At 40.7% G+C, this 25,077-nt stretch overlaps 3 protein-coding genes across 3 annotated transcripts; all 3 read left to right on the plus strand.

Moving 5' to 3' along the window:
* Window positions 1-1,850: 1,850 nt before the first annotated feature.
* LOC138612842 (palmitoyltransferase ZDHHC7-like) lies at window positions 1,851-8,347 on the plus strand. The gene is made up of 8 exons (XM_069686320.1): window positions 1,851-1,933; window positions 2,636-2,728; window positions 3,434-3,740; window positions 3,868-3,992; window positions 4,330-4,426; window positions 5,099-5,180; window positions 5,350-5,480; window positions 6,483-8,347. The coding sequence occupies exons 3-8, from the start codon at window positions 3,435-3,437 to the stop codon at window positions 6,660-6,662; spliced, it is 921 nt and encodes a 306-aa protein (XP_069542421.1). The 5' UTR covers window positions 1,851-1,933; window positions 2,636-2,728; window position 3,434; the 3' UTR covers window positions 6,663-8,347.
* Window positions 8,348-9,250: 903 nt separating this feature from the next.
* tmed6 (transmembrane p24 trafficking protein 6) lies at window positions 9,251-12,143 on the plus strand. The gene is made up of 4 exons (XM_069685979.1): window positions 9,251-9,460; window positions 10,469-10,595; window positions 11,371-11,546; window positions 11,810-12,143. Exons 1-4 carry the CDS (start codon window positions 9,251-9,253, stop codon window positions 12,041-12,043), a joined length of 747 nt encoding a protein of 248 aa, XP_069542080.1. The 3' UTR covers window positions 12,044-12,143.
* A 1,683-nt stretch (window positions 12,144-13,826) lies between these two features.
* Window positions 13,827-19,850, plus strand: LOC138613078 (uncharacterized). The gene is made up of 3 exons (XM_069686656.1): window positions 13,827-13,841; window positions 15,540-15,676; window positions 17,042-19,850. The coding sequence occupies exons 2-3, from the start codon at window positions 15,665-15,667 to the stop codon at window positions 17,840-17,842; spliced, it is 813 nt and encodes a 270-aa protein (XP_069542757.1). The 5' UTR covers window positions 13,827-13,841; window positions 15,540-15,664; the 3' UTR covers window positions 17,843-19,850.
* The last annotated feature ends 5,227 nt before the right edge of the window (window positions 19,851-25,077 follow it).

The following is a 25,077-nucleotide window of genomic DNA, read 5'->3' on the forward strand; positions in this document are numbered from 1 at the left end:
CACAAAACATTTAGGTTACAAAATATAAAGACTCAAGGGTCAGATAAACACAAAATGAAAATATATATGATTAAATAACAGCCAACAATAAATCGCTACAGCTCTACTATCCTCAAATCTGCCCATCATGCTGCGTTCAAGAACACTCTGACAACATAATTATCTTTGACTGCCAACAGTCTGAAACTGTGCCGTTTTTTGCATTTCAAATTTGTTGCTTTTCTACAGCCCACTATCGCTGATTTTTCCGAGCATCCTTGAATGCATCAGGAGATATTTTTTGTAAATTTTAGTTTTTTAGTATTTCAAATTAGTTTTTCAAAATTGTTTATATAATAAACTATTGATGGTTTTACTGAGATCCTGTTGGATGTAAGAGTTTTAAAACTGATGTAGATTTAGTTTTAAAGGGGAAAAAATCAACGATTACTGATGTGGCAGCAGAGTTGTTTGAGCTGGGATAAAAGTAGACCCTCTTTGCGTGGATTGTGCGTCTATATTTTATCCATATGACTCAGCAAAGGTGCTCCAAATGCTGCTTTATACACAAATAACTTTATTATAGAATATTTAAAGTTATTAGATATTGTCAAACGGTTCTGGTGCAGACCACTCTGCTACATGTGCTGCAGACAGTGCTGAGAGGACTGTTAACTGTGGAGTCAGAGCGCCCTCTGCTGGACAAACCATGCGATGACATAAAAAGCTGTTTGAACATATTTACCCTGATAAAAAATATCCAAAGTGTCATGTCACTGCAAGTTAGATTTTTGTGTTTTTGATTTTTGTTCATTAATCTAAAAATATGTATTGATTTGGAAAGCAGCAGAGATGTCAAACAAAGAGGAGTTTATGGAGGAAATTAACGGTACAAAATCACAAGCTTGGTCTTTTTAAAATGATAAGATACTAAATCTTATGTAGTACAGATACATTAAAACATAATGAAACAGCTACAGTACTGTATAACTGTCACCATCAGTGTTCACTCTAATGTCCACTTCACTTACTGTGTGTTTGACAGCTTCAGTGAGGATGAAGCTTCAGTTTAAACTGACCTTGATGACTCTTTGACCTTCTGTTCTTTGTGTTTCATTGAGTTTTTTTTTTCTGTTAACCGTGTGTTTCAGTTCTCCTTCGATTCACTTCATGACACAGGGACACTCAGTCTTCAGGAAGGCAGCGTACCCGTGTTTCAGTGTCTAATTTAAGCCGAAAAGATGTCAAACCCAATCAGAAGTCTTAATTACTTTTGTACCACTGTTTTTATTTTCAGGGTTGAATGTTTAAAGATGATGTGACTGTGCCTTATTTAATTCACGCCCAAATAACCAATAATAAACCTGTCATTGAGACTAACTCTATCAATTGTGTTTATTTCACTTTAAATATCATTAAACATGAACAGATTTGATTTTACAGTGTGTGTATTATTTATAGTATTTTACACACATGCTTTTTGCTTTTATTTGACCAACAATTCAAATTTAAAATGAGCTTTCTCTAAGACATGTTAGATTACTTTTTAGGGATAATTGCCGTTTCTGGCTGCGGATTTCAGTTGTAGTGGCTGTTATTCCCCCAACGACCACAGGGGGGCAACAACGAGTCTGTTCGAAACATTAAATAAAACTTCAATAAGCGACGAAACGGTGAGATTGGTGCTGTATCGCGTGTGATTCATTTTTCAAGTTTTCGGCTTTTAAAGAGAACTTAGATCAATGATATACACTTACTGGTTGGTTTGATACATTTTAGTCTGTTTAACTTACGTTAATGACTAACGCTCAGATGCTTCCTTTTAACTTCCTGAATTGTCTACCACGTGACCTGAGTGGATGAGACAGCCCCCAAAACACAGGACCAGTACATCCCATGAATTTGCACGAAAAAACATCTGACGGGAAATTAATTTGTAGTTTCTTTTCAAAAGGTGAGTTGTGGGGGTTAAAATAACAAAAAATGTGCCGCTAAAAAATCTCCCAGAGATTGAGATCAATAAGCTATATCTCTGTTTTGTCACATGAACATGTTGCTTTTACCCAACCCAAATATTTCTGTTTTTAATCCGTATTCTTAACAGTAGTCACCCACAACGTGTATCGTCTTGTAGCTTCTATTAAGACTATAGTGTCGGTTTACCTGCCAGATACTGATAATCTAAACATAATAATTCGTAACGTTGGCTAAAGGTATGACAGCTAACGCTGACCTGAATGAGCCAGCTAAGTGAGCTAACTTACATGTAGCTAGCTAACGCAAATGAATAATGTCATACTGTTGTACTTTTGGTGTTACAACATCTTTACATTTGAAGCCATACTTTATTAAGTTGGAGAATTTACTGGAGTAAATATGGCTAACATATTCAGCTAAATCTAAGGTAGATTAGCATAGTGGCTGCTACGTTTGTTATGCTAACGTTTAAGGTGGGGTTATTGTGTTATGATTTATTTAAAAGCACCACCACACAGATCTAATGTTAATGTGAGCTATCAAAGTCATTCCAGCAGATACTGAGTGCTAATGCGTTCTCTAACAAAGTCGTGTTTTTACAACAGTACAACAGAGGGTTATCTGTTTTTATTAGCATGAACTGATCGGGGTTTTTAACTTATATCTCTGTCGTCCACAGTGATGCAACCTGGAGGCACAGCACCCAGTGGCAGCATGGAGCAGCTGGAGGAGAGGAGGTGATGCTGTGAAGTAACATTACAGACAACTTCAAGTACGTATTGATCATCCTGACTCTCTTACATGCTTCTTCACTGGGATGTCAGGATACAGTGCCACAGTTTCTTCTGATCGTTACCTATATGTATTATCAGGTTAAATATGAATTGATAATATAGATATTGACAACACATTGATTAGCTGTACTTCACCGTGTATTCATTCCCGACTTAACTCACAGAAAATGGGCATTTTATTGCAGACATGCATCACAGCCATATTACCAGCCCTATTAAAGAGCTCAGTCTCACACTGAGGCTTCTGAGATGCTTCGTCAAGTAGTGATCTGACTTGCACCACTCGCTGTGTTTGTGTTCATTATCAATCTGCAGGCTGAATTGATTATTAATCAGGGACAGCAAACTTCCCCCACAGTGGTGAAAAACAAAAAACACCCGACGTAGACATGAACTTTCTACCTTTATCCCTGAGCTGTACTGACACAGACACCCACAGTAAATACAGGAAATTACAATCAAATACTTTTATTAGAAACAACAAACTTAAAATAATCCTTTCATATAAAAAAAACTTGTACACGTGTTTAAGAGTGTTTAGAGTGCCAGTTGAACTGTAGGGGATAGACTTTAATTTAACTAGAAACTAGTGACAAGTTGATAAATAACTAACTAAACATTTTCCTACTAAACTTTGGTTACTTTAACTTTATCTATTTCCTCCTTCCCCTCCATCGGTGCAGAATGTCCTCAGGCCACAGGCTGAGAGACGTGGAGCAGCAGCGCCCCCTGCTGGACGGAGAGGATGTGGTGGTTCCGAACAGTTTGCGCAGCGAGGCTACAAAGCGACTCTGGTTCATCCAGGACTGCTGCGGCATGGTGTGCGCCTTCATCACCTGGTCCCTGGTCTTCTTCGCTGACTTTGTGGTCACCTTCGTCATGCTGCTGCCCTCAAGGAGCTTCTGGTATGCCGTGGTCAACGGGGTGGTTTTCAACAGCCTGGCTGTGCTGGCACTCTCCTCACATCTTCGAACCATGCTAACTGACCCGGTGAGGAGGCCGAGGGTTGTACATGGGGGGACCAGTTTGGCTCATTTTAGTTTTATTAGAAAAAATAGGAGCATTTAAAAACCATAAGAACTCTCTTCTTTATGGCGTGTTTTTATCCTGTCCTCAGGGAGCTGTCCCTAAAGGAAATGCCACTAAAAAGTACATGGAGAGTCTGCATCTGAAGCCGGGCGAGGTCCTCTACAAATGTCCCAAATGCTGCAGCATCAAACCTGAGCGCGCTCATCACTGCAGGTCAGAGAGTTTATACAACCTGCAGGGAGTTTCATCATCAACTCTGCAGTCTTTAAAGCTTTATAAGATGAGTTCTGGCCACACTGAAGCAAAACAAGTGACATTTTATTATCGTACGAAGTTGTTCAATGTATAAGCAAAAAATCAGACTTTGTCGAATTGATGGCTCTTATCTTCTTTTATTTCCTCCTCTGCTAAAGATATCAACAAAACAACGAAGATGATTGATTGAAAGTGTTAAAAGAAAAAATCTATCTTTCACTTGTTTTTCTTCCCATTATTATTCTTCTGTTATTATTCACTTCTTCTTCTTCTTCTTCTTCTTCTTCTTCTTCAGTATCTGTAAGCGCTGCATCCGTAAGATGGACCACCACTGTCCCTGGGTCAATAACTGTGTCGGGGAGAAAAACCAGCGCTTCTTCGTCCTCTTCACTGTAAGTTTTACTGTCGTGTCTTTTTTTCCTCTTCAGAGTGACTTTCACTCAGGACGACCAGAGGAATATGTATACATAGTTTGGAAAGCTAGAGAAATTAAGGTTTTTTAGAGACGATTTGAGAAAGGAAAACAATTAGAAGAGGATGTTAATTTGAGAGACAGGCTGTTTGTTACTTGAATTTAAATTGTCTGGTTATTTTCTGTTAAATGACTGTCATACTTGTCTTTTTTTGATGTTCTATCCCGACTCTTGGAAACCTTTCAGTCTACATCTGCTGACTGAAGAAGCAACAATGGTGACAGATCTGTGTGTTAATAGAGTAGACCGTGTATAGTGCTGTTGTAGAATTTTTAATAATAGTTAGAAGTGTTTAGTGCTTAAAATATGTACAAAAAAAACAGGTCCTAGGTTTGAAAGTGCTTGAAATCACCCTTACGTGCCTTTTTTACGTACATTATTTCATTATAACAAGTCCCACTTTCTGGCCTTCAAAGGCTCTCCTTCTTTTTTATCTGCTAAACTTGTAGTCTTTACTTCCATTCAATTTTACCCTTTGGCATCATGAGGCTGAAACTGATTTAAACATGTTTTTCCAAATCATGATAGATTGATAGAGGTTAAACCAAAATAAGATGCAGACAGGCTGATACATTTGGCTTCTGTCCACAGATGTACATCGCTCTGATCTCCAGTCACACTCTGGCTCTCTGTGGATATCAGTTCATCACCTGCATCAGAGTCCAGTGGAGAGGTGAGCTCATTTACCTTTAACCATCATTTCTTCTTCCTCCTGTGCCTTTTCAGGAAGGACATCAAAGCTCAAATAAAGTCTTTATCTCACTTCTTGTTCGGTGACGCACAGACGTTAGCTTTCTGTGTTAGCTGTTTGTTAACTTCACTGTGTTGTTGTTTGTGTCCAGAGTGCAGTGATTTTTCTCCTCCGGTGACGATGATGCTGATGATCTTCCTCTGCATGGAGGCCCTCCTCTTCCTCACCTTCACCGCTGTCATGTTCAGCACTCAGCTCCACTCCATCTGCAACGACGAGACGGTGAGGACCACATTAATGTGCTGTCTATATCTGTGTGTATCTCTTAGTGTAACGAGGTTGTGTGTGTCTGTGTGTGTAATGAGGTTGTGTGTGTCTGTGTGTGTAATGAGGTTGTGTGTGTCTGTGTGTGTAATGAGGTTGTGTGTGTCTGTGTGTGTAATGAGGTTGTGTGTGTCTGTGTGTGTAATGAGGATGTGTAATGAGGTTGTGTATCTCGTGTGTGTGTGATGAGGCTGTGTGTAATGAGGTTGTGTATCTCTGTGTGAAATTATGTTGTGTATGTCTGTGTGTGTGTAATGAGGTTGTGTGTGTCTGTGTGTGTGTAATGAGGTTGTGTGTGTCTGTGTGTGTAATGAGGATGTGTGTGTCTGTATGTGTAATGAGGTTGTGTATCTCGTGTGTGTGTGATGAGGCTGTGTGTAATGAGGTTGTGTATCTCTGTGTGAAATTATGTTGTGTATGTCTGTGTGTGTGTAATGAGGTTGTGTGTGTCTGTGTGTGTGTCTGTGTGTGTGTAATGAGGTTGTGTGTGTCTATGTGTGTAATGAGGTTGTTTATCTCTGTGTGTGTAATGAGGGTGTGTGTGTCTTTGTCTGTAATGAGGATGTGTGTGTCTGTGTGTGTAACGAGTTTGTGTGTGTCTTTGTGTGTAATGGGGTTGTGTATCTCTGCGTGTGTAATGAGGTTGTTTGTGTCTGTGTGTAATGAGGTTGTGTATCTCTGTGTGAAATAAGGGTTGTGTATCTCTGTGTGTGAAATGAGGTTGTGTATCTCTGTGTGTGTACTGAGGTTGTGTGTGTCTGTGAGTGTACTGAGGTTGTGTGTGTCTGTGAGTGTACTGAGGTTGTGTATCTCTGTGTGTGAAATGAGGTTGTGTATCTCTGTGTGTGTACTGAGGTTGTGTGTGTCTGTGAGTGTACTGAGGTTGTGTGTGTCTGTGAGTGTACTGAGGTTGTGTGTGTCTGTGTGTGTACTGAGGTTGTGGGTCTCTTTGTGCGTCAGGAGATTGAGCGTCTGAAGAACGAGAAGCCGACGTGGGAGCGTCGGACTCGCTGGGCCGGGCTGAGGTTGGTGTTCGGGGGTCAGCCGTCTCTGCTGTGGATCAGCCCCTTCGCTGGACTCAAACTGCCAACCCTCCTCCCCAAACGCACCTGGAGGGGCGGTGCAGAGTTCTCCGTGTGACGAGCTGTCAGTCTAAACCACCCACAGAGGTGTTTTCTTAAGTCCAGCTGCAGAGCGATCATCTGCTCAGAGGTTTTTTTTTCACCTGAGTCTGAGAAACCAGGTCCAGACTCTGCTGCAGCGCCCTGAAGCAAGATGCTCGTTGTCCATCTCTGAAGGTGTGTTCAGACCAGAAGGGAAGACCCAATCAATTCGGCTCTTTTGATCATTACAAATATCAGTTCTGTCTGTTTCTGAAGCAAAGGGAATTTACGAAAGTCCGCAAAGAAAATGTTAAATGCAACATTGAGTTCATTCAAACAAACATCTTCTCTTTAAAGATAAAAAGGTGCCCTGTTTACACATTTTAATTCTGAGCTTTACAGGTGTGACACAGGTGGGCCACATCACACCTCTCTTAAGTTTGGAATGTGGCAGTTCCAAAAAAAAAAGGGACTGAATAGGTTTGAGATATTCTATAACCTGAGGTTGGATCAGAAATAGTCACACCAAACCCCATTCAAAAAAACATTTTAAAGTCGTTTCCTCGTCGTCTTGCAGACAGACCTGACAGAGCATGAGTTCAGCCTTTTCACAACCCTGCATCCTGATGTAGTTCTCTCAGCATCCTGATGTAGTTCTCTCAGCATCCTGCTGTAGTTCTCTCAGCATCCTGATGTAGTTCTCTCAGCATCCTCTCAGCCTGTTTATTGTCATTAAGTCTCAGTAACATCTGTTTGTTGTGGCTTCATAGCGCTGTAGTGACACAGATCTCAGCCCACGTGTGACTTGCTAGATACAGTGAAACTGCCACTCAGCGGAGACAGATGGACAGGCGCTCCACAGCTGAAACAGAACGCCGGTAGTTGGTGTCCATCAGAGAAATCCTGGTACTGATCCGAGCTAACAGCTCATCACACTGGGCACTGGTCAGCCTGAAGGAGCTGGAAGCAGCAGGAGAGTTCATCAGACACAGCTCAGGAGGAGGAGGGAGGTTAACCAGCTGAATGAGACACAGGTGATGTAATGAACCCAGACTCGACAGTGTTTGGTTTTCTGACAAATCCTAAACATTTCTCTGGGATGTGTTTTACCAAATTTGCGGTGAAACTTGTGCAGGTAACATCAGGTGAAAAAGTGGCTTTGCTTTTGGTCTGAATACTCGCTCATGTCTGTCGTCTAACCTTCCTGTGAGGCGGGGGAGCATCGTCTGCACTGGTGCATCCCGGTCGTTCTATCTGGAGTCTGATGCTGCTGAACGTGTGGAGAATCTTTCACATCCATCAGTCTGAAAACAGATGTCGACTCTGACTCTGAATGTTTTTACATTTACTCATCAAGATGCTGGATTTTCTTAAAGCAGAGTACAGAAATTATTATTTGACAAATAATTATAAAATGTGTTTCTCTCAGTTTTGGAAACTGCTGCTGTTACTTATGTTTTTTATGTATGACGAAGTTGGTCTGCACTGTGTGCATCCACATGAAGCTGTAAAGTCAAAATGAAGTGAAATATTATTCGTTATTGTTCTTGTTTTCTTTGATCTATTTAAAGGTTCCTCGTGGAGTTTTCTTGCAAACAAACAAAGTTTATCTGTTTCCATTTTACAGACATTTAGAATAAACCAAGGTTCTCTCTACCTCTTCAAAAAATCTCAGCTGGTTTTTATTCATGTCTAAATAAACTCGCCCTCTTCCCATGGTGGATCCTGGTGCCATGTCTTTCAGGTAAGAGACGCACACACACATCCGTCCATCCACATGATGTAAAAGCTTCAGTAGCTCTTCTGTTGGATCGGACCACAGGGGCCTTCGCTCCCCATGAGCATCAGTGAGCCTTGGCCGCCCATGACCCTGTCGCTGGTTCACTGGTTTTCCTTCCTTCGACCATTTTATTTCTACTTTTGACCGCTGCAGACCGCTGCAGACCGCTGCAGACCGGGTACACCACACAAGAGCTGCAGTTTTGGAGATGACCCAGTCGTCTAGCTACCACAAGTTGGCCCTTGTCAGAGTCGCTCACATCCTCACGCTCACCCATTTTTCCTGCTTCCAACACGTCAACTTCAAGGACAAACTGTTCAGCTGCTGCCTCACATATCCCACCCTCCTATTTACTCGACCTGTCAGTGGTCATAGTGTTATGGCTGTGAAGTTCGGTACAGAAAGTCACGCTCCCCGGAGGTTTAATACCACTGAGCTGGATCCTCTTACTTGTCCTCTTTCTGCACCGTCAGGTTCACGTTTGTGTGAAATCTGTAAAATACTTGAATGATTGTCTAGAAATTAATAAACACATTTATCTTTCCCTCAGGATTAATTATAATAACTTCGTTTCATCCTTTTAGTTTTTAGTATTTCTGATCTTCGTCATCAGACTGAGAACTTGGACTCTGTGTGATCAGACTGTCCTTTCAGTCCTTCATCGAGGCCCTCTGCAGGGCTAACACTGACCTCTCTTTATCACAGTGACTCCACCTGTGCAGGGAGACCAGTTTTCCCACCGACTCAGGCGTCGTTTTGGAGCCGGTTAATCATTTCTGATCTCTGCTCAGACTCTACAGTAGCTACACCTTTCATTTCAAAAAGAGGTCTCCATCTGTTCAGACATGTGGAGGATTTCCTGCTTATTTCTAGTTCTTATGTTTGGGGGTCTGGTTCACAGCGGGCCCCTGACGGACCCTCACCCCAACATCACAGACCAGGACCTGTTCTGGGGAGCCGACCAGTACGACTTCGCCGTGGTGCTTCCTGCGGCCGGGCTGGAGTGTTTCTGGCACTTTGCTCACCGTGGAGAGACGTTCTACCTGAACTTCATGGTGAGGAGAAACACGCGGGCCTCGACACGTTTCACTAAACGTTACAACATTTATTAATTTAACCTTTATTTTTGAAGCAATGAAAACATGTTCTTTGCATCCTCAGGAGTTTCTCTCAAACATCACATATCATCTCTATTTTGGTCTGTCAGGAGTTCACAGGCAAATAAAAAACATGTTAAGATCTTTAACGGGAAATAAACTCTTTAAAGTTTGGCTGAAAATGTTTACAAAGAACCAAAACTACGGCAAGCAGATTGAGGTTAAAATACACGAGTTATTTTTATATAATATAGTATTTGTATATTTAATATTGATTAAAAAAAATTGCACATATAAGTTAGTTTTTATTTCACTATTTATTGTTATTTCTACGCTAAATATTTTCTATAAATTGACATTAGTTTATTTTTATACTGTATCTGATTGTTTTCATGTTGTATTTAATACATAAAAAGATATACTAAGTTATTTTTATCTTTAAGATATTACACAAGTTATTTTCATGTATTCAGCACTATGAAACTTTTCTAAAAGTGTACTTTATATAGAACGACGTATGTACGTGTAATTTTTATATAAAAAATACAATGTAAACATTTGATCTGATATATAATCAGTTGTTTCTATATGTAGAGTACAGCGGTATGTTTGTATTTCATATAAAATATATAAATGTTATTTGTTCTTTATATAAAGTAGGAACGTTTTTGTAGTATTTTGCGTATCTTCTAATATTAAGTATTTAACATTTAAATTGTGTTATTTAATATAAAGTATTTCAGATATATGCCCAAATATGAAGTCATTTTTATATTCAGTGTAGTTGTATTTATGATGATTATACTCACACAGTTTACAGTAACTTATAATGCACGTTAGAACAGATGAATTTTGTCATGTTAAAACTGCAGTTTATCATACATGCAAATTTATCTGACATTGTGTTGTATTTAAAGGCTCTGTCTGTCTGTCTGTCTGTCTGTCTGTCTGTCTGTCTGTCTGTAGGTCCAGTGGGTGACGGGAGTCGGCCATGACAGACACCTGTCTCTCACCGTCAACGCTCCCAGCGGCCTGTTGGTCTCGACTGTTGATGAGGCAACGGGTCAGATCAACTTTGAGGCCAAGGAAACAGGTATCTGTCTGTCTGCCTGCCTGCCTGTCTGTCTGTCTGTCTGTCTGTCTGCCTGTCTGTCTGCATGTCCATCTGTCTGTCTGTCTGTCTGTCAGTCAAAATCTGCTTTTTAATGTTCTCTTCAGTTCATGTGAGTAAAGCTGAACTGTCTCCTTAACTTAAATCTTGATTTGAATTCAGAATTTAAAAAAATCAGCAAAAACTTTTGACATCTGCTGCACACTAACGATAGTTACCACAAAGAGTCACAAAGTTCTGATTTAAAAACGTTACTTCAGTTAAAGTTTGTGATCGAAAAATCCAGTTTGAATATTCAAAGTTGAAAAATGTCCCCCGTTAATGCTCCTCTACGGAAGCCCTAAGCGGACAATCATCCATACTTTGATTTACTCGTTTCCCTGTGATAACCAGTCATTTCTAGTTATTCTCTCGAGATCTCGACTTCTTCATCTCGTTATCTCGAGATAACAGCGCTGCGATTATGACGACCTAGTGACGAGTAAACAAAGCTCAGACAAATACAGTCAAGTTAAAAGTAAAATATTTCCGTCTGAGATGTGCTGAAGGAGACGAAGGAGGAGAAACGAAACATGACTCAGGTGATAAAACTACCTCAAATTATGAAAAACCTTCGAGAGTGTCCAAACAGAAACAAATGGATGTTAACTTCCTTCAGCTCGCCAGTTGGACCTTCAGGAAAGAGTTGTTGCCTCCACAGAGACCGTTGAGTATCACCGTGTTCAGTGTTTCTCTCTCTCGTCCTGTGTCTTTGCAGGCTTCTATCAGATGTGTTTGAGCAACTTCCACAACCGCTTTGGCGTCATGCAGGTCTTCCTCAGCTTCGGCGTTTACTACGACGGCTTCCAGGACCCGGCCAACCGCCAGGAGGAAGAGAAGAAGAAGAAAGAGGAAGTCAGCAAAGACCTGAACAACACACTGAGCGTCATAGAGGTACACACGCACAGACTTTAACTTCACCTTTCATCTTTAACAAACCTAAACTCTACATCACATATTTACTGTGCAAACATATTTATATTCTGTGTTATTGTTGATATCTCTCAGTGCACCAATCAACAGCAGGACACCAGTGAAAGTAATGATGGTACTATTTGGTTTGGTTTGTCCCCTCTGGGCTACTGTAGAAACAAGGTGGTGCAACATGGCCGAGTCCGAGGACAAACCTTGTATTTGTGTGTGTTCTGCTGTTGCAGGCTTCGAGTCACAAAGTGGAGAACTACGTCTTCCACATTTTCCGCTTCTACAGCTTCGGCCGGATGAGGAAGAGCGCCGACTTCTTCCTGCTTCAGTCCAACTCGCAGTACATCAGCTGGTGGTCGACGGCCCTCAGCCTCCTCATCGTCACCTCCGGGTACCTGCAGCTCCTCTTCCTCAAAAGACTCTTCATCACCAAGACGGGCACGGAGGAGGAGAAGACCCGCTGCTGACGGACTCAGAGTCCGTCAGGAAGGTTAAAGAACAACAGATCTGTGTGAGAAGACGTGAATCTGTCTGCATGAGGGAACTCAATACTGAAGTAGAACTCTAAGAGGCAGAGCTTTTTCTCTGGTAGTGTATTTGTGTACTCGTGTCTCTTTACACAGTTTAAATAAACTTAATGTTAAATGATCATGTGGCTGGTTTCTGATGCTTTCCTCTGAAACCGTGGTTCTCAACTGGTGGGTCGGGACCCATAAGTGGGTCGTGGAGCTGTTTTCAGTGGGTCGCGGATGTGTTCTGGAAAAAATCAAGTTGTGGCAAAAAGTCTATGCTGCGCTTTTATTTTGAAGGACATGGACCTAACCCTGTGACGTGTGTGCAGCAGTAGTGCAGTTTATCCACACTCCATGTATCCACTGATTGGGTAATCCCAGCTACAGCTACATTTACATTATGGAAACTTCCTGAGCCGACAGTAGTTGCATTGATTTTGCACTTAGAGTTTATTCTGTTGAAAATAAGGCTGCTAATGAACGAATGCTTTGTAGAGGGAATATTTTCCTCTGATGCGCTGCTGGTCGCTCTGCTCGACTGTTATACTGTGCTGTTTTGTGATGTTGACATACTGTGATGTTTCGTCCGTCTCAGGTCCAAACTGCACCATTTTTCACTGGTTGAAAATTTTCAGGGTCACAATTAAGGTCATTAAGGAGGTGCTGGTGGGTCCTGAGGTCAGACCAGCTGAGAACCACTGCTCTAAAAGAATCTATCTAACTGTCTATCTGTCAGTCTGTATGTCTGTCTGTCTGTCTATCTGTCAGTCTGTATGTCTGTCTGTCAGTCTGTATGTCTGTCTGTCTGTCTGTCTGTCTATCTGTCAGTCTGTATGTCTGTCTGTCTGTCTATCTGTCAGTCTGTATGTCTGTCTGTCTGTCTATCTGTCAGTCTGTATGTCTGTCTGTCTGTCTATCTGTCTATCTGTATGTCTGTCTGTCTGTCTATCTGTCAGTCTGTATGTCTGTCTGTCTGTCTATCTGTCAGTCTGTATGTATGTCTGTCTGTCTATCTGTCAGTCTGTATGTCTGTCTGTCTGTCTATCTGTCAGTCTGTATGTCTGTCTGTCTGTCTATCTGTCTATCTGTATGTATGTCTGTCTGTCTATCTGTCTATCTGTATGTCTGTCTGTCTGTCTATCTGTCTATCTGTATGTATGTCTGTCTGTCTATCTGTCAGTCTGTATGTCTGTCTGTCTGTCTATCTGTCTATCTGTATGTATGTATGTCTGTCTGTCTATCTGTCAGTCTGTATGTCTGTCTGTCTGTCTATCTGTCTATCTGTATGTATGTCTGTCTGTCTATCTGTCAGTCTGTATGTCTGTCTGTCTGTCTATCTGTCTATCTGTATGTATGTCTGTCTGTCTATCTGTCAGTCTGTATGTCTGTCTTTTATCTGTCTATCTGTCAGTCTGTCTGCCCGTCTGTCTGTCTTCTCTCTCTCTCTGTCTCTCTTAATTAATTTCCTGGTAACTAATCAAACTCTTGTGTCTTTTATTTTGAATGTTGTTCCCTTGTTTTTCTTGAATAACAAATCCTCAGTTCACCAAACAGCACATGAAATCCAGACTCTCTCAAACGATCCTGTGACTCATTCACTCTAAAACAGGAGAAACAAGCCGAACAGAGATAAAACGGATTGTTTTTCGGAAGCTGTTTTTGTTGAGAGGAACGAGGAAGTTATTGTGATTATAATACTCCGAGTTATTTTCACTTTCTCTCACTGAGGTTCAGAGAGGACACCTATCAACAGGTAAACAACCTTTTTAAATTTCTAACTAAACTCTTTTAAATTCCTTTTTAAATTCTGCGACTTTATAAGATCCTAAATTTGATGTTGATGTCCTCTGATCATGCGTCAACTTTTTGTTGTTGTTGTTGTTGTTGTTTTTGTTTTGATGACAATAACTTCATTTCTCAGATTGTTTAGTTATTTTTTTATTTTGCTCTTTATTTCATCAAACGATCAAGAAACATTTGAGAGAGATTTTGTGACCGGTTTTACATTTAACATCACGTTTGAGATCTTTATTGTTTTTGTTCCACATTCTCCAAAGTTTCCAGCTTTTAGCGATTTTTACAAATAATCCAGATGTTTGTTTTAAATGGTTTATGTTGCTAAGGAAGTTTATCTCCTATAAACATATTTAAATATAGATTTACAGCTTTATAAGACTTATATGGAAATATAAACATTGGAGCTGGTTTAATCATTCCTCCATCTGTCATGAAAACATTCCTTTTGTTTTGTTTACTTGAAACTCCGCCCATCTTCTTATAAAATGTAAGCATGAGGATTATCATGAAGTATTTATGACTGCGGGCTGACACACTGACACTTCTTGGAAATCACACAGAGCAGAAAAACCAGTTTCCCATACGTAGGTTTCACCTGGGCGAGATGCCTTTCAAACTCAATGTTAAAGTGTTTAAAACAAAATGAGTGTCGGAACAGTTTCAACAGGTGTTACAGGCAGATGATGGACAGGTGACAATAATTTGTACTAATCTATAAAGGACAAGAAACAATGGTAAACAAAGGTGTTAATTTTCCTTCAGGGAGAGTTTTTAAACAGCTACTAATGACTGTAAAGAACTGAATTAATGTTTGCTTATTTGAGACTCAACTGATAGTAAAGGAATTAATAATCATTGTTGTTGTAGTTTTTATAATTATTGTTGTTACTATTCTAAACACATTAAAGGCAGTCGTACATGTTAGTAATAGTTTAGCTAGTATTAATGTTAATATTTGTTTATTAGCTGTGAATGAAAGTATATAAAAAGTAAATAAACATGAATATAGTGGTAGAAGTTACAATCAAAGTTATTGTAGTAGAAATGCTAAATGTTGAATCAGTCCCAGTATTATTACTAACTGTAGGCGTACTCGTATGTTGCATTGCTAGTAACAGATGTAACAGGTTGTGTAACAAGCGTGTTCTGTTATATACGGTGGCCCTGAGAGCTCAACGCACACTAACCTAAGAAAACACATGCAAATACACAAAACACAAGCAATTAAGAAAACATCTTCATCAATTTGGCAACACATGCGCAGCATTTAGAAAACGAGCACAAATAGAAAAATGCAACAATAGCCAGCTAACATACCAACCTGTTTCACAATGAATTGGGTGTAACGTTAATGTTATTCCATAACATTACTTGACTTGGCAGGCTAATAATAAGCAAAATGCTAACGCTAGCTTAACAGCAGATATCTAGCAATAATGTCTGAATCATGCGATCACAATGTTAAAATAAACCAACATAAACTGACATTTTAGCACATTTTCCAACACCACTGACGAATAGCCAAAATGAGTCACAAACTATGGCAACAGCAACAAACGTGTCGCACAAGTTGCTGTGCGTTGAGCTCTCAGGGCCACCGTAGTTATATAACTATGGCTGCATGAATGAGGATGTTGACTACTTTGTGCTTCAGTCCAACTTGCAGTACATCAGCTGGTGGCCCTCAGCCTCCTCCGCATCACCCCCGGGTACCTGCAGCCTCTAAAGAGTCAAGTTAAGCAGAGTGGAAAGAGAAGTGGCTTCCTCACAAAAAACAAGATGAATGAGCAGGTAAGGTCGATATCTCTTGTTGCTCTTCACAAGGTTTCTCCAAGGCAGGTTTTCCTGATCAAAATAAAAGCTTAAAAACTGATTTTCATAATGATGACAAAACGTCAGCAGATCTTTCCGTTACCCAAATGAGCGAGATGAGGGGAGGTCAACATGACTGTGAAATCTCTTGAAAGTCTCTTGAAAAAGCAACATAAGAAATGTTTTCTTAGTATCTTTAGTGAGTCAGTGTCGGTTCAATGTAGAACGTATATGTGCTGTTGTGGAGGCACAACTACGGTGGCCAACAAGGGCAGCTATGCTGCAAAAGAGTTCCAGAAGAAAACAACAGATGCAAATTAAAAAAGAACATTCAAAAGTAGGGGGCGCTACTTTGAAACAGATTTTGGAGACAGATTTTATAGAAAACATAATTGACGAAGGTGAACGTGGTCGTGAGTTTTTGTACCTACAGAGGGAGGTAGAGCTCTGCTGGGACACACGGCCCTGAGACTAAGGGAGGCCAGTTCTTTGTCATCCCCAGTGTCAGAGTCCACCAAATGTGGAGCCAGCCTTAATAATGCAGTCTGCCTCACTTTGCTGTTATTGTACAGTATGGGGTTAAAGTTGTGAAAGGTATGGCTAGGTTTTGGCACCATCCATAGACTGTGTCCACAAAGTGAATGTAGACGCAGTAATGGTACCCATTGTTTGGAGCCTCAAGTTTTGCATGGCAGTTGCTGCCTTTTGTTTATTTCTGGAGCCAGACGTGGATGGATACACGTAACTACATCTCTATCTTAGCTAACAGTGTTAGTGACTTGTCAATCACAGGTAGCCCCGCCCTTAATCCTCCTCTGCTTCATGGTCTATGTGACTCGAAATGGGAGCATCAGTGACTAAATGAACATCATGCTGTGTTGAAGAAGACTTGAAACTAGAGACTGAGACCATAAAGTCATTAGGAACATGTTTACTGAGGGAATAAATCAGGAGAGAAGGAGGACCATATGTTTTTTACCTGTAGGGTCGCCCCCTGCTGGCCCTTAGATAGATGGCAGGTTCAAGGCATTAGGTATTGGCTTCGCTTTTGAAACCAAAGGCTACGTCCACATCTTATATACAGTCGGTGGGGCCAGTGAACTTGGTTAGGTTAATAAAAATTGTGGTTTATATTAAAACAACTAGTCAATGAGCGGGACACCAAGAAACCTCACACTTCAGTTCCACTTCACCAGATTTAGTCCACTTTAAAGTCACTGATTCGATTCAGCTCAAGTCAGTAACGTTAATGCAACTCAAAGCTGTTTGTCTCAGTTTCTTCAGCCTGGTTGAGTTGAGTCAAGTTCAGTTTCATTCTAAGCTTTGTCTCCACTGCTCCCCCAGATCTTAGACTACATCTTCAGCCTTTTCAAGACCATCTACAGGATGGCTGAGAATGTGAAGGCCAACAAGGAGCGCTGCAAAGAACTCGCCCAAAAAGTCAGATCACTGGAGAAACAGGTTTGCACCATCCAGCAAAGGGGTCCAGGCCAAATCTCTATCACTGTGGAGGAAACTCTGATGTATCTGTGCAGGAATCTGGAGGCTGCCAAGGACTGGATGATGAAATACTCCCAAAGTAAACGTATGATGAGCTTCCTGAAGTCCAGCAGCCATGAGCAAAAGTTCTACAAGTTGGACAAAAAGCTCACTGAAAACTTCAACCTCCTGTCTGGGGCTCTGCTGATCGAGCAGGGTGACATGCTGAAAAAGGTGTGGGATTCTGTTCGAATAAGGGAAGTAGATCAAAGTAGACCCAAAATCCCTTTTCCCATCATCAACTCCCCCGATCCAACTCCTACCCCCCAAACTAAGAGGCCTCCAAGCCCAATCATAACCCCAATGCCCCCACCTGGACCGATCGGTTTCTCACTGGACCTGAACCCTGGTCTCCTGAGTAAAAATCCTGTGTTTAACCAAGTCATGCCGCCAAACCTATCTGGAACCTTGCCCGGCATCGGTTTCTCCAACAATATTTTGTACAGGCCGCCTACAGTGCCCCAAATTGTAAATGTCTCCACCATGGCCCCAGTAAGTGTCTTCAGACCTTTTTCCCTGATGACCTATCCAAAAAATACCCCTGCTATAACAACTGTTGTGGTTAACAGGTCTTTTGTCTGGACAAACATGGGGAACACATTTTAAAAAGAACATCGTTCTGACGTGCGACCAGCAGACAGGCTTCCTCCATCTAGCAAATGTGCACGGCTGTTTCATGGCCAGCATTGCTAACGTAGGCTATCTGATTATATCACTCGTTCTTGGTTGATCAGCAACTGAAAAGACACTGGATAGTTGAAATCTGGAGGGTGGTCAGCCATATTTGAAGGAAAAATTACATGTGGCTCGGTTAGACATTCATATGTACAGCTAATGCTAATGCAATGCTATCAAAGCGTTCTGCCACTTCCTTGCTAGCATCACCATTCAATAGTGTAATCTGATACAAGAGGAAAGCCGTATATTCCAAGCTAATTATGATGTTAGCTAAGAGTTAAAGTTAAAGTTATTTCCATCTTTGTGCTCTTGATCGCCACTCGCTGGAAACAATCGCAGTGTTGCACACTGACCAATTTAACCAGACGTCTACGGCTGACTCCCTCTTCACGGTTCTATCTCTTGATTTTATTTTTTCTCGCCTTTGTTAGTCGACTGTTAGACTAATGTTATGACGTGTTAACTTATTCGGTGATTTAAGACATTTATTTAAATGAAAAAGTTTCAGATTACATCTTTAAGTAGTTGAATGCTAATGTTAGCTGTAGCTAATGGGTTAGCCACAATGGTTCTAAAAGACAAGACAAAACTTGAAATGTATAAATGGGGATAATGACACATATGTGCAATATGCAATCTATCCTAGAATATATTTATTTTGTTGCTTTCGCACAAAAACAAGATGCAATTAGTTGTGTATGTTTCCTTAAGTAGGATTTTAAATATCTTTGTTAACTTGTTAAAAAGGATTTTTACTTCCTCAAATGCTCTTTATATGTTTTCCACCGCTGGTTCTCTTCTGTTTCCAGGGTTTATGCTCACGCTAAATCAAATCGACCAAAAGAAATTCAAGAGAGGCAGCAATATTATCAGCTAATTCTCTTCTCTCATCCCCAGAATAAGCAAACACAAATTTGGAGCACTATTCATTGTGTCTTAGATAAAAAGTGGTGAGTATCGGCTGCTTTGCATCGGCTTATTGTTACTTTTAAAATTGTTTTAAGGCCTTAAACAACACTGCATACATCAGCTGCTGGTTTATTGGAGGTCCACAGTAATATGGACTCTTTTTAAATTACACCCCAAAACTATGTTACACACTTTTTTATAAACCAGCTAATCTCTATTTACCGGTTTTACATTGTAGAATCTGGACGCAGGGACGTGGACTTCCACAAAGGCAAGTGTTCTGGTTTCCAGTAATATTGACCAATCACGTATCAGCAGACTGCGGCGTATGCAGGAAAAACAGCCCGTGTAGAGAGTAAGAGCAGGCGGAACGTAATCTGCCGTAATGCCAACCCGGCTCGCATCGCCGTGTTCTGATGATGATTCAGCTTCTTATTAATTCTCAAGATCAAGAATGTAACTTGAGATGAATTACCTTGACGCTGTGTCACGAAAGCCGTTCAGCGTTCCCGACTTCCTCGAATGCATCAGGTCGAGCCGACCTCCGTTCAACAAACGAGCATTTTAAAAGTTTTCTTCTCCTCTTGAGGACAGACCTGACAAAGCTTCAATTTTTACTTCTTACAAATCTGCATCGTGATGTTGAAATGTGGGCAAAGGTTAGACCCGTTAATAACAAGTCAACAAGAGAACGGTTTCTCTTTCTGTAACGATGCAGCACGCGGGAAAGGAAGTCTTGACGGGAAGTGGTTTATCGCTCACCACCCGGCACGTTCCCCGGTGTCCCCAGAGGCTGTTTCGTCTCAGACTGCAGCCGATGGGATCCCAGATTGTAAACCAGCTGAATACTTTAAAAAGAAGATAAAAACGTGTCTCTTAACTTTAGCTTTAAGCTAGCTTTGACTGCTATAACCTTTTTAAAACCTTTCTATGCACTACACTTCTGCACTTTTTTAAACATGTATTTTACTTGATTTTATTTGAACTTATTTACCTCATATTATGCAATACATGTGTTCTTGTTTTAATCAAATGGGTTTGAATTTGACATCTTATGTAATAAATTCTGTTTTAATCTTGTTTATTTGTTATTTTTATTATCATTATCAACTGGGTTTTATTTTCTGTGTATTTTTATGCCGCTCTATCCTTGTCTTGAGGTTTATTCTGTCCACTGTCATGAGCATATGCAGTATTTTCCTTCCACTGATGCACTTTGAGCTGTTTCATTCATGAAAGGTGCAAATATCAGTAGTAAGATAGGATCATCCTTTATTCCCCCCACAACAGGAATATACCGCGTTACAGCAGCAAAGTGTATAGTGCAATAAAGGGCATAAAAAAAGTAAATTAGTGCATCCTTAAAAACAGTGAATCCTAAGAAAGAAAGAAAAATGTCCAGAGCTAATAAGATAAAACACAACAGACCAAATGACAAAGGAAGTCAGCAAGTGTACAGCATGAATGAATGAACAAATGTACCACCTGATGTAATCATATAAGACAAGTATTGCACGTGTTGAGAAGGGAGATATTGATATTACACAATAATTAAAGAGCAAAAGTACAGCACATGTAGATTATGGAGAGTTGCAGCACTCTTGTGTCCGTGCCGGTGTGAGTGTTTACTGTTGATTACAGCGTCTGACCACAGCAGGAAGAACAGACCTGCGGTATCTCTCTGTGAGACAGCGCGGGTGAACGAGCCCGTCACTGAACGATCTACCCAGTGGTGTTAGTGTCTCCTGCAAGGGGTGGGACGTGTTGTCCATCAGAGACGACAGCTTGGCCATCGTCTAGTTTGCCCCTTCCTGTAGAGTGCGTTCAAGTTGTCTGATCAGTCCAGTTTGTTGGACATCTGAACAGTAGTAGTATTATTAAAGAGCTTGCAACTTCCCTCGATTGTAGAGTCGTTTTTTTTCAGGGAATTAGACAAAAGACATCCGCGCCCACACCCAGAGAACAGTAAGGGAGAGGTGAAAACATTGACTGCGCCTGTGTCAGATTGACTCCTGGGTGGTGGCCGTACCCCAGAGAGTGAAGTTCAGATTTGATTTTACGTTGTGTGCGTGTGTGTATATATTTATATAGTAGTAGGGTATTTATGGGTATTTATTTAAGGTAATGAGGGGTGTAAACATTTATTAGGATTGTATTAATTGTGGACTAATGTGTGTGTAAATATGGGGTATATTTTAGAGGTATTGTGATTTAGGTCGGTAATTAGGTGAATGGTATGATCCAGCCAATGAAAGGGTAGACAAGTCAGACATTTTGGTTGATGCTGGTCCACTGCTACGCTGATGACACACAGTTATACCTCTCATTTAAACCACATGACCTGAACAATTTAACCACACTGCATTCCTGTTTATCAAACGTCAAGGACTGGATGGCAGCCAACTTCCTGCAATTCAACAGCAATAACACAGAGGTGTTGATCTTTGGTCCAGAGCATCACAAACATCAGACACAATCTTCCCCTGGGTCACTGGCTGTCAATGTTACGTCTGTGGCAAAGAATCTTGGGATAACATTTGATAGCCACTTATCATTTGAGCAACATACCAAAAATGTTGTTCAAGCCTGTTTTTATCAATTAAGAAACATCTCAAAAGTCAGCTTTTGCTCACTTAAATGTATTGTTTTAGCTGGCTAGGCTGTTTGACTGCTGACTGCATGTATCTCTCTCCAGCTGTCTGTCTGTCTCTCTCTCTTTCTGTGTCAAATTTTCTTGGGTTAAAAAAATGCACATTTCAAGGTTTCCCTGCTTTTTTGAATCCAGGTGTTTATTTAAATGCTTTGTGTTGCTAAAGAAGTAATACATTCTATAAACATTTTTAATATATATTTTGTTTTATAACTGTGTTTTAAACAAATATAATGCAAATATGAACATTGGTTTAAGCATTCATCCATTTGTCGTGAAAAGATTCTTTTCAAACTCAATATTAGAGTGTTAAAAAAATCATTGATAGAAAAAAGTATATAAACATGAATATAGTGGTGGTCAAAGCTGTAATAATAATAATAGTAGAACACTAAATGTTAAATCAATCCCAGTATTATCACTTCCTGTAGACGTCCTAGTGTCTAACAGCTAAGGTAGTAATAAATGTTGTGAAATGAGCATGTTCTGTTTTATATGACTGCATTGATAATCCCCTCTGGGGATCAATAAAGTACTCTCTTATCTTATGCTGACTTATCTTCGCAGTACATCAGCCTCCTCCTCGCCTTCTCCGGTTACCCGCAGGTCCTCGTCCTCTAAAGACTCATCACTGAGACAGCGTCACAGATTATCAGGACAAAATGAATCCGGAGGTAACGGCCGATGCCTTCTGTCGCTCTTCCATTTTTTCTTTTCAGGAAGGATTTCCTGATTCACATCAAACGTTTTAAGGCAGAGGGTGTTCTTTGCTCGATAGTATTGATCGCCTTTTGAAGCAAACGTGTGGTTTGTGTTATTTGGTTGGGGTTGAACTTGACTTTACTTGACCTTATGGTTTACCCAATGCAAGTTTCCCCCGGGTGATACCTATTTTGGTTTGGACATGTTTAAATTGGCCTGAAAACTGTGGCGCCCTTCAGTGTCCTTGTAAACTCTCTCTCTCTCTCTCTCTCTCTCTCTCTCTCTGTCTCTTGCCGCAGGTCTGTGACATTATCTCCCTTTGTCAGTCCACCTACAATGTGGCTTATAATGTGAAGGCCAACAAGAAGCGCTGCCAAGAACTCGGCCGAAGAGTCAAAGGTCTGGAACAACTGGTTTGCATCATCCTGATAAGAGGTCAAATCTTAGCTGCTGTGCAGACAACTCTGATCGACATCTACAGGAATCTGGAGGCTGCCAATGACATTATGATGAAATACTGCCAAACCAAACGTGTGGTGAAATTCCTGAACCACGAGAGGCACGAGACAAAGTTTTACAATTTGGAAAAAAAGCTCGATGAAAGTTACACTGCTCTGTCTACAGCTCTCCTGATCGACCAGAGTGACATGCTGAATAGTGTTGGACGTTGTTCGTGGAAGGGAACCACCTCAAAGTAGACCCAATATCCCTTTCCCCTTCTTCAATCGCCCCGATCCAACTGCGACCCACCTACCATCTCCTATCAGTTTCCTTATGGACCTGATCCCTGGTCTCCTGAGTAGAGGCCCTCTGTTTCACCCATTCATGCAGCAAGACCCATATGGCACCTTCTCGCGCACTCCTTTCTCCTACACTGACCCCAACTTTATCCGCCATTTCCACAATAACCCTATAAGAAAATATCGCTGAAACTGGTGTCTTCAACTACTACCATATTTGAAGGAAAAACATGTTGATAACCCTTATGGCTTGGTCATACATTCATTTGTACGGCTAATGTTAGCATTCAACCAAGCTAACTTCAGAGTAATCTTGGACCTTCTGCTTCTTTTTGTTTAACGCTAATAATCATATGCATGTGTCATCAATGTAACCGTAGCTGATTATATAATGATTATTGACTGCATAGGGTTAACAAGGTAAAAATGCATATGGTGGCTAAGCCTAAGCCTAAAGCCACTGAGGGGCTACGTAGACAGGCTCAGTGAGTAATTGACACGCTCACCGTTATAACTCTCCTGTGCGTGTGTTGAAGTAGGTCCAGCATCTTCTTTTGTTCAGGGAACATTTATTTCTCCGTGAATGGTCTTGTCTTTTGTCACAAGCAAGATTCCAACACTCCATAAACGTTTCCATACACATTCACTTTAAAGATGCGTTACCTTTGGTGTGTAGCGGTCGAAAAACTGTGTGTACTCCTCCGTCTAGCAACACCTGAGAGAAAGTTCCTAACTATAAAGTGGTTTACCTTAACCCAAGGGTGACACCTGCTGGAACACTTAACCCTTAAATATGGCTCCTACAATGCATCTACCATCAGGTTAACATTTCCTTCTCACATTCTGCCACTTCCTAGCTAGCATCGCTGTTTGATAGTGAAACCTGATTATTATTGTGATGTTAGCTTAAGTAGTCGAATGCTAACCCTAATGGGTTAACAAAGACATGAAAAACTTGAATGAAATGTATAAACGGGGATAATGGCACGTAGTTTTGAGCAGTCTCTCCTAGAAGCAATTTTTTGGTTGCTTTCGCACAGAAACAGGATGTAATTAGTTGTGTGTTTTTACTTAAAGTAGAATTTTAAATATCTTTTACTTTATTTACTCAATTTTTACATTTTTATCGGTAGGCTACTTTGAATTCAGTAAATGCTCTTAATCAGTTTCCACCAATGGTTCCTTTCTGTTTCCAGTGTTTATGCTAAGCTAAAGCAAATCTACCAAAAGAAAGACAAGAGCGGTATCAATATTTTCTGTCATGGTTGGACATTTTGTGTTTTGTTTCTTGTCTTTTGTTTTAGTGAGTTTTGGGATTGAAGTTCTTTTTTCTGTTATTTTTAGTGTCGGGGCTGTGGTGTGGTTTCTCTCTCTCTCTGCTGCAGCTCGTTTGGAGCCATCAGTGGCTGCTCCTCAGTCACACGCTGGAACCTGCAGGCTGCCAGAGTATGCCAGCTCTCAGAGGGGTAACGGGCTCAGCATCTTTTGTGAACTCTCCAGTGATTCTTCAGATTGTTGCTCGTTGTTGTTGCTTCGCTAATTCTTGACTGCACTCGTGCATTGTGAAAATAGAACAACGTTTTGAGATTTTTCTATATGTACTTTGAATACTGAAATATATTTTATAGCAAGTACTCCAGTACTTGAACTTGAGTCATGTCTGCGCAACTTTCACTTGTATTGGAGTCTTATTTGACCAGGAGGATCTATACTTTTATGCTGAAATGTAGATATCACTTTGACTATGATGTTTTTGCTAAATGCATTTACAATAAACATTTTCTGTTAACTACATGCCCTGGATGCTGTGTCCTAAATTATGTTATGTGGTGTTTAACGAATGCTCTGTGGTGAATATATTTTTACTTGCAGTGTGTATGATCTGAGCACATCGTTTGCTTTTGAACACAGGATAACTGGTTTTGAGGTGATGGTTTGACTCCGTCTCCTCCCTGTAGAATATAAAACCCTCATTCGACTTCCTCATTCAGTCAGTCCGTCTCTCCCGCGTGTTTGAGCGGTTACCGAACTAAAAGAAGAAACGTTGCGTCTCTGTGCTGCTCTGACCGCTTTGCAAAACTCTTTTATAATTATGATAAAAAAATCAAAAGACAAATCTGTGTCAAAGTCATCATTTCTAGATTTTCCACCACCACTGCCGA

This window comes from Semicossyphus pulcher, unplaced genomic scaffold (assembly GCF_022749685.1).
Source record: "Semicossyphus pulcher isolate SPU_LCO1_2020_fin unplaced genomic scaffold, fSemPul1.0.p SCAF_8, whole genome shotgun sequence".
Taxonomy (NCBI): Eukaryota; Metazoa; Chordata; class Actinopteri; order Labriformes; family Labridae; genus Semicossyphus; species Semicossyphus pulcher.